Source organism: Sphaerodactylus townsendi, linkage group LG06, assembly GCF_021028975.2.
Source record: "Sphaerodactylus townsendi isolate TG3544 linkage group LG06, MPM_Stown_v2.3, whole genome shotgun sequence".
In the NCBI taxonomy this organism is placed as follows: domain Eukaryota; kingdom Metazoa; phylum Chordata; class Lepidosauria; order Squamata; family Sphaerodactylidae; genus Sphaerodactylus; species Sphaerodactylus townsendi.
The window spans coordinates 6,091,539-6,106,483 of record NC_059430.1 but is presented as its reverse complement, the minus strand read 5'-3'; the positions used below and the strand labels follow the sequence as shown (position 1 = coordinate 6,106,483).

Genomic DNA, 14,945 nt, shown 5'->3' with positions numbered 1-14,945 from the left:
AAACGAATTGTGGTAGTAGACAGCAGCAGCTCCAGCAAGTAGATGAAGACACCACGGCGACAGCAGCCACGTTCGCAGAACGCGTTGTGCGCTAGTCCACGTTTTCAACATAAATTTCTTCAGTGCGTTCAGGTAAATCATTCTAGTAGAAATATATATATGTTTTGTTATTACCTTTATATCCAGTTGAATATTCCTTATCATATAAGCACAATATATCTTTACGAATAATCTTTATGAACGGTTTATGAATTATCTATTGAATTGATACTCAAACTATATGCATATACCAATTAGCTCATTGCCTTGTATCACTATATATACAGTCCATGTTTCTTTGGCTTGGCTGGCCTAAAACATTTTTTAGTATTGGTTTGACTGTATATATTTGCTGATCTGTTTAATATGACTTCCGGCACCCAGCTGCAGACCCATGACCAATACGAAACCGCAACTGTGCTTCCTCATCCGGCCTGCTGCCCGTGCCAAGCCTCCACACGAGTGGATTTCTGTCTGTTCACCGCCCACGTTGGAAATATGATTGGATCTCTCATACTGAAACGAAAACGTACTTTAATGGCAGCCGATATGTCACATGTGCTTCGCTGTATGTTTTGCGTCCTTGGCTGGGTGAACGTGGTGCTATCGACCACGGTCAGCCATGGCCTGGGCTCAGTTTTGCTGCTGCTGCAGGAACGCAACGCACCGCTCCTGCCTCTGGGCCCACCACCGGCCTTCTTCCTCGGTTTGGGCTGGCTTTGTTCAGCGGCCTGGGTGGGGCCTGAGACGACAGAGACCCCCAGGCTTCGGAGAAGGGCGCTGGGAAGTAGAATCCCCCATCTCAGCAAAGTCCTAGATGGGAAACAGAGACAGGTCTGTCCCCTGGCATTTATTGGCTGGTGGCCACCAAGGGGTAGAAGAAGAAGAGTTTGGATTTATATCCCCCCTTTCTCTCCTGCAGGAGACTCAAAGGGGCTGACAATCTCCTGGCCCTTCCCCCCTCACAACAAACACCCTGTGAGGTGGGTGGGGCTGAGAGAGCTCCGAGAAGCTGTGACTAGCCCAAGGTCACCCAGCTGGCGTGTGTGGGAGTGCACAGGCTAATCCGAATTCCCCAGATAAGCCTCCACAGCTCAGGCGGCAGAGCGGGGAATCAAACCCGGTTCCTCCAGATTAGATACACGAGCTCTTAACCTCCTACGCCACTGCTGTAGAACTGCCTGTCCTCTTTAGCTTCTATCTGTTGCCATTAACTTAGTTCCAAACAGCCTTGGAGGTAGCCATCCATCCAGGGAGGAGCCGCCTGTAGTCAATACACTCTGCTAAGTCCAACATGATTTAGACTGGCAGACAGAGGCGTAGCTGGGCCAAACTGTGCCGTCTATATTTGCCACGCACCCCATGCCCCCCCCCCACGGTGCCCCCTTCCCCCACTTACCTTAGTTCCTTTCCTTTTCCTAGAACTTTTTCAGGCTGAAAAAAAAAGGCCTGTTCACAGTTCAGGCTTAAAAACGGCCTGATGGGAACTATACTTCCCTGGAGACCTTGTGAGCCCCAAGGTATCCTCGGAACTGTAGTTCCTGGTGGGCCACTGCGAGTAGCAGAGAGCTGGACTAGATGGACTCTGGTCTGATCCAGCTGGCTTGTTCTTATGTTCTTATGTTTCTTATGTCCTCAGGCCGTTTTTAGCCTGTACTGTGAACAGGCCTTTTTTTCAGCCTGAAAAAGTTCTAGGAAAAGGAAAGGAACTAAGGTAAGTGTGGGAAGAGGGGGGTGCCGCAAGGGGGTGGGGGGAAAGGGGAGGGGCCTGGGGCGATTTTACACCTCCAGGCATGCGCCCGGTGCATGGCACACACCCCGCCCCTTGTAGCTCCGCCGCTGCTGGCAGACCTGGCCAGTCGTCTTCCAGTTACAAAAGAGCAGCTGGGCTGGAACAGGCCCACCTGGGGGGTGTCAAGTCCTGTTCCCTGTTTGCAGCACCAATACCTCCCCCCCCCACACACACAGGCAGGGTAAGGCTTGAAGGCTCTTCTTCCCCATCTGGCCCCAGCAACCGGCACACGAAGATACGCTGCCTCTGAACATGGAGGTTCCACTGAGGCATGGTGCCAAAGGCTGGTACCTCCGGGCAGGTTCCTGCGGAAGAACACTGGGACACCCTTGCTGGGTTCCGCCCTCCACAAGACCGCCAGCGTTTCTTTGCTCCTTGAAAGGGTACTCTTTTTTTATCTGGGAACTGACGCTGTCCAAGGGGGCCCTGCAGGGCTGTTGTGGCCCGGACTAAATGGCCCGGTGGCTGACTGGCAAGGTGCCAGGGGAATGCGGTGGGATTGCTCCCTCTCCCCCACCCCCGCCCAGGCCTTCACTACACTTCGTGGGCCATCAAAGCCCAGATGAAACCAGGCCCCAGACTGAGATTTTGGTGCCGGCTGCTTGGGCCAGAACATAAGAATAGCGCTGTTGGATCGGCCCAGTGCGCTCTCTCCGATCGTGGCCTGTCGGATGCCACATCGGTGCCCCCCCGGATTTGATAATCGCAGGCATTTTGAGCGTGAACCCACAAATCCAATTCAGCTATCATGGCACCAACAGCTGCCCTCTCCCTAACACCATCCAAAATCCTCTTCCACAAATCTAAGCCACTGGCCATCCTGACATCTGGTGGCCGGGAGTTCCACAAGTCCGCTACCCACTGGGTGAAACAATACTGGCTTTTTGCCTGCCTTGATGGCCAACCGGTTTCAGGGTGACCCCTGAGTTCCAGCATTACGGGCACGGGTTCCAGCCAGGACAACCGACTACAACAGGCGCCGTGAAGTTCGAGCGGGGCCGAAACCTGCGCTCCGTGGCTCCTTTCCAGCCCGAAATGCTCCTTTTGCCCCACTCCTTAATCCAGTCACTTGAGTCCTTTTTTAAAAAAAGAGAAAATCAAAATGCAGAGTCCCGAGGCCATTGTTAACAGAACGGCACTTGTCAAGAGAGATCCGGAGTTCGACGGCTCTTCCCTCCAGCGCGGCGGTACAGGGTGCAGCCGACAAGGGTGCAACCAGGAAGCTGCCCCTTCCCAATGCCGGAAGGTAGCCAGGAAGCAACTGGAGTTTGCAAAGGCTGGGCAGCACCGAGTTCAAATCTCAGCATTCAAAAAAACCCAGAAAATTGCCACTGACAGATGGCAAATATGAGTGTTGTGTTGTGGATTGGCAGGCGAACGTCCTCTTGTTTTCATTACCCCACCCCCCTTTAAAAAACAATCTCAATTTTGGAGGGACAGAAGGGCTCCGGTGCACTGGTGGGATAAAGAAGACCCCCCCCCCTGCTGTCGAGACCAAGCGCTCTGGGAAGCGGACGTCCCCCACCGTTCGAAGAAGTTCTCGGCGAAGAAATCCGGTCAGTACCAGGGATCCGCTCGATGCTGCTGGTTGTACAACTGGAGCTTTATCTGGTTTCGGATCTGGTTGACCAGAACCTGGGAGAGCAGGATTCCTATCAGCTGTGGGGGGGTGGGAGGGGGAGAGAGAGAGACGAAATCCAGGTGAACCCACAAATGAAGTCGGAAGAAAAGCCCATTCTGCTTCCAATTCAGCAGTTGGCGGTTTCTGAGCCACAAGCAGTTGCCAGCCTATGGTGGCGAACCTTTGGCACTCCAGATGTTATGGACTAAAATTCCCAGTTTAATACACACTGCGCGCCCAGACCTATTTGCCTCCGAATGGTATCAACTTCTCAAATCAAAAATTTACTCAGTAGGTTTATTGCTTGGAGATCTCTGTATGCTGACACCCAGAGAGATTTTCCGAACCTTAAAAAGTAGACTTCTAGAACAGGAATATCATATCTTGCTGGGGCAAGCAAATAAATCATGCTCACCCCTCTCTGTCGGAATAATACCGGAACAGGGGCATATATAGCCAAATATCTCGAATTACACCTGAATCCCCAACAGAGATGGATTATCACAAGGGCCAGATCCAATACCTTCCCATCGGCCATGACAAAGGGCCGCTAAGCATTTATCCACCCCTCTCCAGGATCGGGTTTGTCCACACTGTAACCAAGTGGAGACTCTTGCTCACATTATTCTTGACTGTCCGTAGATATGTAAGTACTTCAGGAATCTCTCTCCTGCGGGCTGGGTCTCTAGACAAATCTGAAAGAGACTCTGACTGTTCTGTTGTGGAGCTCCTGTTAAACAACGCAGATGTCATGCTCTTGGAAAAAGTAGCAAAATTTCTTTTATGAGTGACAGAATTTTCGAAGTAATGTATACTGCTATACACAGTCTTCCTGTCTGCGTTTTGAATGTACTCTTGATTTGTATTTCAAAAATGTCTGGCAATGCTCTAGAACCTATTTTTAAATGCCAAATAAAGGTTGTTGTTGTTGTTGTTGACTACAATTCATATCAGCCCCTGCCAGCATGGCCAATTGGCCATGTTGGAAGGGGCTGATGGGAATTGTAGTCCATAACATCTGGAGTGCAAAAGGTTCGCCACCACAGGATAAGAAGATCTGGCCCCAACCTCCAGGCAACTTTTTACCTGTGCATGTGGAAGAGCAAAGCAAACAGAATCCGACCCCTTCCCTGGCAGCCCACGCTTGGTGCGACTCTGGTCTTCATGTCGCCTCCACCAAAGAAGGAGAAGTTGGTTTTTACACGCTGGTTTTGTCAACCTTTCAGAAGTCTCAAAGTAGCTTACAAGGGCCTTCCCTTTCTCACCACAGACCCCTTGTGAGATAGGTGGGGCTGACAGACATCTGAGAGAACTGTGGCTAGCCCAAGGCCACCCGGCAGACTTCATGTGGAGGAGTGGGGAATCGAACCAGTCACCCAGAAGGAAGGTAGGGCTCGTTCCGCACATGCAGAATAATGCACTTTCAAACTGCTTTCAGTGCTCTTTGAAGCTGTGCGGAATAGCAAAGTCCACTTGCAAACAGTTGTGAAAGCGGTTTGAAAACACATTGTTTTGCAGGTGCGGAAGGGGCCTAGGAGTGGGGAAATACATCTGGTTCACCAGATAAGCCTCTGCCACACGAAGGAGTGAGGAATCAATCCCTAATCTGGTTTTCCAGATTAGAATCCACCTGCTCGTAACCACTACACCACGCTGGCTCTCAATAAGGATTTCTCCATGCAAACCACGGTCCTGATCCAAACTGGCCACAGGGGCGGGGCATTAATAATTTCTCTGTTACTGCAAAAAACTCTTACTGTAAAAAAAAAAGTTCCTAATTTCTAGCTGGTCTCTTTCTGTCCATAATTTAAACTCATTATAGCAAGTCCTATCGTCTGCTGCCAACAGAAACAACTACTTCTCCTCTAATTGACTGCCTGTCAAATACTTGATACTTTCAAATACTTAATTTTGTTTCTAGAAATCAAAAGAAGGATACTTTCCCACCACTAACCTGGATAGCTTTAAAAGGGGCTTGGACATATTTATGAGGAGAAGTCGATTTATGGCTACCAATCTTGATCTGAGATTGCAAATGCCTTAACAGACCAGGTGATCGGGAGCAACAGCCGCAGAAGGCCATTGCTTTCACCTCCTGCAGGTGAGCTCCCAAAGGCACCTGGTGGGCTACTGTGAGTAGCAGAGAGCTGGACTAGATGGACTCTGATCTGATCCAGCTGGCTTGTTCTTATGTTCTTATGTTCTTAAGTATTTGAAAGTATTAAGTATTTGAGAGGCAGTCAATTAGAGGAGAAGTAGTTGTTTCTGTTGGCAGCAGACGATAGGACTTGCTATAATGAGTTTAAATTATGGACAGAAAGATACCAGCTGGAAACTAGGAACATTTTTGTTTACAGTAAGAGTTTTTTACAGTAACAGAGAAATTATTAATGCCCCCACTGAATGCCCGCCACGCCTCCATCAAAGCCTACCAGGCCCCATTGGCGCTACGCCGCTGTTTGAATCCCACCACCATGGGAACCTGTCACTAAAATTTTTGGATCCCACCACTGGTGAGAACTGGTTGGATCCCACCTCTGCTCCTGGTCCTACACCATCTAATAAAGGGAACTCCAATCTGTTTACTTGTTTAAAACATCGATTGGCCTCTTTTTTGTCTATTAAGGAGGCTTAAGGCACCACACACCACAAATGAAACACAATAAAATACACGAGAAACAAAAGTTGAAACTTAAAATCGCAACGCAGGACTGCTGGTAAAACTGGCCCTAATGTGGTCCTAAATAAAACCATCTTCAACTGCCCCCTCAGGGTCGAAAGTGAGGGGCCAGGCGCACCTCCCCGGGAAGATTGTTCCATAATTATGGGGCGGCTACCAAAAAGGCCCTGTCTCGTGCACCCACCAAGCAGGGTCCTCGGATTGTTGGGCGAGTTTAGATGGACTCATACTCGATGCTCGGCGCCAAGACTCTGTATTTTCTGCCCTCATTAGCCTTCCCCCCCCCCCATACAATACCTCTTTTCCTTAGTTCAGCCTGAAAAAAGTGGCCTGTTCCCTTCAGGCGGAAAATAACCTGGCGGGAACTATACTTTCCATGAGACCTTGGAGCTCGCAAGGTCTCCTGGGAAGTTTAGTTCCCACCAGGCCATTTTCAGCCTGAAGGGAACAGACCGCTTCTCCAGTCTGCACTGTTTCACTAAAGCGGCGGGGCCTGCAGGGGATCTTCTCCACTGCGGCATGCAACGCGGCCCCCGGCCCCCGCTTTGCCTCTGTTGTTGGGGCAAGCAGGAGGGGCTTTCCCTGGGACATTCTAGCTTGTGGACAGCCCTGAGTCCAGAGGTGGGATCCAGCAGGTTCTCACAGGTTCCCGAGAGTAGGTTACTAATTATTTGTGTGTGCCGAGAGGGGGTTACTCATGGGTGATTTTGCCACGTGATTTTGGCCTTAGTCACGCCCCTCCTCTCAGCAGTAGCGCGCAGAACTTGAAGCAGTCTAGCAGGAGGTGCACCGGTGCGCCTGCGTGCATTTGTTTCCCGCCCAAGGACTGGCCTTGCCACAGCCCTGCCCAGGAATGCCCTGCCCCTGAAATGTCCAGCCACGCCCCCGTCGTGCCCCGCCCAGCCCCATTGGCGCTACGCCACAGTTTGAATCCCACCACCATGGGAACCTGTTACTAAAATTTTGGGATCCCACCACTGCCTGAGTCCCAGAATCCAAAGGGGCAGAGTGTACATGTTTTGTGCTTAATATTTTCATCTGGGGAAGCCGGTTTCTCACCCTAGTGCAGGAAGAGGTTACAGGATCCAGTTCACCAGCTTGTCGATGCAGCCGTTGGTGTAGATGAATTCACCAGCTTCCAAGTAGTTCAGGGCTTGCATGCCCTGGCCGCACATGGTGTTGATGACCAGCTGGGGGCACACAAGAGAGAAACTGAGACGCTCTGAGTTTCCACAACGCCCAGTTTCCTACGAGTCAGGCAAGTCATTGGTTTATATGGAACTCCGTGACACTTCTTGAGAGTGAGAGACCCAACCTCTAAGTATTGTCGAAGGCTTTCACGGCCCGATTCAACTGGTTCTGGTGGGTTTTCCGGGCTGCGTGGTCGGTCTGGTGGATCTTGTTCCTAACGCTCGCCTGCACCAGGCCGGTATCTTCAGAGGTGTATCGCAGAGGTGTAACAGACTTCTCTCTGTGATAATTCCCCGAAGTAGCTAGCCACAGATGCAGGCTTAAACGCTCGAAACCTAAACCAGAATCACCCCAAAGTCACCCAGCAACAGAACCCTGGAACACACACCGGCCTGGGACTTTGCTGCTGAAATTCCTGCTAGGTTGTAAGACCTCAACCAAGCGATGGGACTTTCTGGCTAGGTATCGGAGTGTGTTGGGGGCCTCAACCAGACTCCTGTGCAGGTGTGGAACCAACGGGGACCAGAACTATTCATTAGGTTATAGTTATTGGATGTGGTTTTTTTTAAATGATGCATTATTTACTCGCGGTGGGATCCAAAAAAAATTTTAGTAACAGGTCTCGGTGGGATTCAAACTGTGGTGCAGCACCAATGGGCTGGGCGGACACGCTACCGCATTCCGGGGTGGGGCATTGCTGGCTGGCTGTATAAGGACGAGCCGCCATACCGTCCTTGGCAGAAACGACGCGCCGCGATATTATTAATGCGACGCCGGTGCACTTCTGCTAGATCACTGTTTCAAGTTCTGGCGCTACGCACTGCTGAGAGGAGGATGAATCTCCAGTAAAAAAAAAAAAAAAAAAAATCACGCGGCAAAATCAACGGCTTAAAAACCCTCGGCAATAATACAAATAATGAGTAACCTAATTTTGGGAACTCAGGATAACCTGTTTCTACCCCTTTACATTGCAGTTGGGTGACTTCAGGCTAGTCACAGTTCTTCGAACTTTCAGTCCGCTGTATGCAGGAAGGAAAATTGTAAACTGCTTTGAGACTCCTCACAGGTGAGAAAAGCGGGGTATAAATCCAAACTCTTATCCTTTTGGGGTGTCGTGCAGTTTCCGGGCTTCGATGCTTTACTGCCTACTGTCCCGATAATTTCCCTAAAACTCTGGCCACACTCATAGGATCTTGGCATCCAGGAGAGAAAAAGAGGACGTGGAGGAAATTCCAGCACTAAGGGATTCCAGTTTCCCGTGCTTCCCCCCTCCAGGAGCCCTTCTGCTGTCCCTACCTGGTCTTCGGCTTGCAGGCAGCACGAATAAGGCACAGAACAGCGTTCCCGGCTGGGGTTGCGAGCTGTGCAGTTGAAGTACATGTTTTGGGACCAGTCCTTGTAGGAGACCCCTCCGCAGCAGCTGAACTGAGGGTATCAAGACAAAGGAGTCAAGACAGCTGAAGCCGGGAAGCAAAGTAGCATCGCAAAGGACAATCGAGGGCTGATAAAGTCATCGCTTGTCCACAGCAACAATAGATAAAAAGCACCGATCCTCGGAGGCGGACCTGCTGGTGATCCCGGCCCTGTGGGCCGCGGTGGGATCCAAAATTTCAGCAATGGTTCCGGCGGTGGTGGATTCAAGCAGTGATGTGAGCCAATGGGCTACGGGCAATTCCACGGGCGGCCGGCATCTCTGGGCGGGTTGTGGCAAGGACGCAGCCGGCTGCTCGTCCTCGGGCGGAACGCACGCACGAGAAGCAGGCTGCCACGCACGCCGGGGCACCTCCTGCTAGACTGCTTCAAGTTCTACGCGCTACTGCTGAGAGGAGGGGTGTAACTCAGGCAGAAATCACGTGGCAAAATCACCCATTAGTAACCCCTCGCACACGCAGTCAATGAGTGTTCCACTCGAACCCGCGGAGAACTCTGCTGATCCCACCTCTGTCCGCTGGCGATAAGGGCTATAGGACTCTTACAGTCCTGGCCTTTACTTGGTGGAACAGGCTCCCAGGTGAGATCAGAGTTCTGCGGAACGTACAGAGTTTCCGCGGGGCCTGTAAAAGAGACCTGTTCCGCCAGGCGTTTGGCCAGCCAGGGTAACATCGATATTATTATTATTATTATTATTGTTGTTGTTGTTGTTAATTAAATTTAGTATACCGCCCTATCCCCGAAGGGCTCAGGGCGGTGTACAGATAAAACATCAGCTAAAACATACATATAATTAAACAACAGTCATATCTTAAAAGCTCACTCTTACTTCTAAACCCTCCTAATATGGAAATAATGGGTCCTTGATGGTATTAGGCCCATGGGGTAAAGAGGAGGGGAAGGGCACTTCAGCGGCCGTCTCCTGGCAAAAGGCCCGGTGGAATCCCAGTCTTTACAGACTCCCCGCGAAAATCCCTGCTGGTCCCACAGGGCCCGGACAGCTGGAGATATCCCGCTATATAGTGAACATCTGCCCTCCTGTGGGCACAAGAAAGGGGGAGGGGTGGGAGTTGAAGCCGTCTGCCATTTATATGAGGTGTGTGACTGGGGGGGGTGGGGGGAGGAGAAAGAACAACCGAGGTGCCCTTTGGGGATGCCTCTTTTGAACCAGAATCCATCAGCGGGCCGCCCCTGCTTGCCTGTGGGAATCTCTGGGCTCTCCAGCCGGTAGCGCTGAAGCCTCGCCCTGCAGATTCTTGGGGATTCTCTCCCCTGCCCTGTGCCAACTTGAAATATGGCTCAAACCCACAACCCTGTTCTCTGTGCCAGGCAACACTCAACGGATCGCCTCTGCCCATGGGTTGAGCGCAGACCCTTCTCCGTCAGGCAACGCTGACCGGCCCTCGCGCGCTGCTGGCCCCCAGGTCTCCCTTGGCTGGAGGCAACTGGAGCCCGACCCACCTCCTTCTGGCCGAAATCAATCAGGTTTTGGAGATCCAGGTCGTCCCGGTAGTGCACTATGGCGTTGTTGACGATCTCGCTCACTTTCCCGCGGGCCTGCAGGAGAGAACGGGCCGGGGTTGGGGAAGAGCTGAGCCAAAAAAATCTGGTTGACGCTCATTCCGGGGAGAAGAGGCTGAAACAGAGACGAGTGGCAGATACCCCCCACCCTCACTTCATCTCCAAGAAATAAGCAGGGCTGGATAAGGGCTGAGCTGAAACCCACCCCCCTCTCCCTTAGCTTTCTAAGTGGGGGGGGGGGGGTCCGGGATTTTTTGTGTACAGAGAAAAACTCAGTCCCATGAGTGCCCATGAGTGCCAAGGCATAGCTTGTGAAGTGCTATGCCTCAGTTTACTGTCTCGGTAGCTGCATGTGAGAACCACTCTAAAGAGGGGGCTCCGTAATCCTTTTGTTGGCGTAGGAGGTTAAGAGCTCGTGTATCTAATCTGGAGAAGCCGGGTTTGATTCCCAGCTCTGCCGCCTGAGCTGTGGAGGCTTATCTGGGGAATTCAGATTAGCCTGGGCACTCCCACACATGCCAGCTGGGTGACCTTGGGCTAGTCACAGCTTCTTGGAGCTCTCTCAGCCCCACCCACCTCACAGGGTGTTTGTTGTGAGGGGGGGAGGGCAAGGAGATTGTCAGCCCCTTTGAGTCTCCTGCAGGAGAGAAAGGGGGGATATAAATCCAAACTCCTCCTCCTCCTCCTCCTCCTCCTCCCCCCACCCTCCTCCTCCTCCTCCTCCTCCTCCTCCTCCTCCTCGCCTCTGGGCATTAATGTGACCTAACCCAATTATCCCCTCTTTGTTACTAGTGCATGCTCTTGGGGCAACCAATTGTAGAATCATAGAGTTGGAAGGGCCAAACAGGGGCCATCTAGTCTGACCCCCTGCTCAATGCGGGATCAGCCCAGAGCGTCCCAGACAAGTGCTTGTCCAGCTGCTGCTTAAAGATTGCCAGAGAGGGGGAGCCCACCCCCTCCCTAGGCAGCCGATCCCACTGTTGCACTATTCTTATTGCAATTCCCCCCCCAATATCCAGTCTGAACCTTTCTCCCTGTAATGTATACCCATTATTGCGAATCCTGTCCTCTGCTGCCAACAGCAACAGTTCCCCTGCCCTCCTCTGAGTGTCAGCCCTTCAGAGACTTGAAGAGAACAATCACGTTCCCCCTTGACCAGTGGTGGGATCCAAAAATTTTAGTAACAGGTTCCCATGGTGGTGGGATTCAAACTGTGGCGTAGCGCCAATGGGGCTGGGCGTGGTGGGGGCGTGGCTGGGCATCTCTGGGCAAGGGCATTCCTGGGCGGAGACTGTGGCAAGGACGAGCTGCTGCACCGGTCCTTAGGCTGGAAGCGAATGCACGCCAGAGCGCTAGAGCCGCCATGCATGCCGGGTGCACCTCTGCTAGACTGCTTCCAGAAGTTCTTGGCGCCACTACTGCTGAGAGGAGGAGGCTTAACTAAGGTTAAAATCATCGGCAAAATCACCCATTAGTAACTCCCTCGGCACAATAATAAATAATTAGTAACCTACTTCCTCAGGAACCTGCTTGAGAACCTGCTGAATCCCACTCCTGCCCTTGGACCGCCTTTCTCCAGACCAAACATTCCCGAGTCCCTCAGCCTTTCTTCCTAGGGTTTGGTCTCCAGGCCCCCGATCAGCCTCATCCCACTCCATTCTGGCCACACCTGGTTTGAAGGGAGGCCTCCAGAACTGTGCACAGAACTCCAGGTGCGGCCGGACCAATGCAGCATACAGCAGGATTAGGACATCTTGCAACTTGGATGTTAGGCCTTTGTTGATACACCCTAAGATTGCATTAGCCTTTTTTGCTGCTGTATCACACTGGCTGCTACTATTCAACTTACTGCCCACCTGTGCCCAGTGCCAGATTTACCTCACAGACCAGGAAAGGGATTTGGGCGTCTTAGTTGATAGTTCCATGGGAATGTCAACTCAATGCATGGCAGTTATGAAAAAGGCAAACTCTATGCTGGGGATAATTAGGAAAGGAATTGATAATAAAACTGCAAGGATTCTCATGCCTTTATATAAAGCAGTGGTGCGACCGCACTTGGAGTACTGTGTTCAGTTCTGGTCGCCACATCTCAAAAAGAATATCTCGAAGAGATAGAAAAAGTGCAGAGAAAGGCAACGAGGATGATTGAAAGGATTTGAGCTACCTTCCTTATGAGGAGAGGCTGCAGCTGATTGGGACTCTTTAGCTTGGAGAGGAGACGTCTGAGGGGGATATGATTGAAATCTATAACATTATGCATGGGGTAGAAAATGTTGACAGAGAGAAATTTTTCTCTCTCTCTCACAATACTAGAACCAGGGGGCATTCATTGAAAATGCTGGGGGAAAGAATTGGGACTAATCAAAGGAAACACTTCTTCACACAACGTGTGATTGGTGTTTGGAATATGCTGCCACGGGAGGTGGTGGTGATGGCCACTAACCTAGATAGCTTTAAAAGGGGCTTGGACAGATTGATGGAGGAGAAGTTGATCTCTGGCTACCAATCTTGATCCTCCTTGATCTCAGATTGCAAATGCCTTAGCAGACCAGGTGCTCAGCAGCAGCAGCAGAAGGCCATTGCTTTCACATCCTGCACGTGAGCTCCCAAAGGCACCTGGTGGGCCACTGCGAGTAGCAGAGAGCTGGTCTAGATGGACTCTGGTCTGATCCAGCTGGCTCATTCTTACGTTCTTATGCCTTTGTGCAACGTACCTTGTCCGAGAAGACGAAGCCGAGGATGCCGGCCACCAGCTGGAGCAGGAAGATGACTGCCAGGCAGACAGAGAACTACGGGGGGACAGGGAGAGGGGAGTCAGTGGCAGAGCAGAGAGAGGTGGCGAAGAGGGCCCCAGGACCAAAAGAGAGCTGGCGTGGTGCTGTGATTGAGAGAGGTGGACTCTAATCTGGGGAACTGGGTTTGATTGCCCACTCCCAGTGGCATATCTAAAGAGGGACACAATGGCCCAGATGCCATTCGCCTGGGTCACATGAGGGGCACATTTTGGTCACCTGCCCCTCCTTCTTTCCTTCCCTCCACACCCTGGCCCCAGCCCCAGCTGGCCAGACACTGGGAGCTGTAATGCGGCGCCACTCGGAGGAACCCCTTTAAACACGACAAGTGTGACAGACCCACTACTAGCAATTAGGAAAGAAAGCCAACCTACAGATGCATGAAGCTGCTCTACTCTGAATCAGACCAGAGTCCATCAAGAAGAAGAAGAAGAAGAAGAGAAAGAGAAAGAAAAAAAGAAGAGGAAAAGGAAGAGGAAGAAGAAGAAAAGAGTGAAGAGAGAGGGGAGAAGAGGAAGAGGGATGAGGAAGGAATAAGAAGAAGAGGAAGAAGGGAAGAGGAAGAAGAAGAGGAGAAGAAGAAGAAGAAGAAGAAGAAGAAGAAGAAGAAGAAAGAAGAGGGAAGAAGAGGGAAAAGAAGAAGAAGAAGAAGAAGAGGAAGAAGAAGAAGAAGAAGAAGAAGAAGAAGAAGAAGAAGAAGAGGAGGAGGAGGAAGAGGAAGAAGAGGAAGAAGAAGAAGAAGAAGAGGAAGAAGAGGAAGAAGAAGAAGAAGAAGAAGAAGAAGAAGAAGAAGAAGAAGAAGAAGAAGAAGAAGAGAAAGAGAAGAAGAAGAAGAAGAAGAAGAAGAAGAAGAGGAAGAAGAAGAAGAAAGAAAGAAGAAAGTTTGATTTATATTCCACCCCTCCCAAGCTCACGAGACTCAGAGGGGCTTACAATCTCCTTTCCCTTCCCCCGCCCCACCACAACAAACACCCTGTGAGGTGGGTGGAACTGAGAGAGCGCTGAAGAACTGTGACTAACACAAGGTCACCCAGCTGGCGTGTGTGGGAGTGCACAAGCTAATCTGGTTCACCAGAGAAGCCTCCACAGCTCAAGTGGCAGAGCGGGGAATCAAACCCGGTTCCTCCAGATTAGAGCGCACCTGCTCTTAACCACGACACCACGCTGGCTCTCAAGGTCAGAATTGCCCACCCTGACTGGCAGCTGCTCTCCAGAGTGGCAGGCGGAAGTCTTCCCAATCACCTGTTGCCCACCCCGTTGAGCTGGTGATGACAGCAACTGAAGCGGAGACTCTCTGCGTGAAAGCACCCACACCAGCTCCCAGGCTCCCTTCCTGGGCTGGTGCAGGTGTCCCCTGCAGCCCCTACCCTCCCCGGAGGGTAGTTCCAGGCACCCTCACCGTCTGCAGCAGGCAGATATTCTCCCGCAGAGAGCCGATGCAGCCGCAGAAAGTGATGAAGAACATCAGGACGCCCACCACAATGAGCAGGATGGCCGGGTCCACAGCAAGACAAGCCAGGGCCGCTTCTGAAAACAAGGAGGAGCATTTGATAGAATATCTGGCATCTCTTGTATAAGTCATTGCAGGAGCAATAGAGTTGCACCATTTGGTTGCTGTATGTTAATGCAGGGCAGGCTGAGCAGTTAATTGGTTGATTGAGAGTCACCTTTGTTGTCTGCATATTATGGTATAGCATAATGGCCTGCCCGCCCGCCCGCCCTTAATCGCTACACCACACTGGCTCACCAAAAAGGTAGCACTTGGTTCAGGATCTGTGGATCAGAGTCCCTCTTCGTGAGGCTGGATTTTTAATTTCACAAGTCGAATTGGGGTTCTCCAACCTGACTCGAAGTCAGATGTGACGGGAGATTCCCCTT

At 51.4% G+C, this 14,945-nt stretch overlaps 1 protein-coding gene across 2 annotated transcripts in view; it reads right to left on the bottom strand.

Moving 5' to 3' along the window:
* Nucleotides 1-1,765: 1,765 nt before the first annotated feature.
* The window catches only part of TSPAN33 (tetraspanin 33), a 34,819-nt gene continuing 21,639 nt past the window's right edge, over nt 1,766-14,945 (bottom strand). Inside the window, exons 3-9 of one of the 2 annotated variants that reach the window (XM_048499168.1) lie at nt 14,467-14,594; nt 12,990-13,064; nt 10,216-10,311; nt 8,620-8,748; nt 7,213-7,322; nt 3,771-3,815; nt 1,766-3,497 (exon numbers count right to left, since the gene is read on the bottom strand). In XM_048499168.1, coding sequence (XP_048355125.1) covers nt 3,389-3,497; nt 3,771-3,815; nt 7,213-7,322; nt 8,620-8,748; nt 10,216-10,311; nt 12,990-13,064; nt 14,467-14,594 — 692 coding nt within the window. In that variant the 3' untranslated portion in view covers nt 1,766-3,388. The remainder of the gene's footprint in view (nt 3,498-3,770; nt 3,816-7,212; nt 7,323-8,619; nt 8,749-10,215; nt 10,312-12,989; nt 13,065-14,466; nt 14,595-14,945) is intronic. The other variant, XM_048499167.1, reaches the window with a different exon arrangement.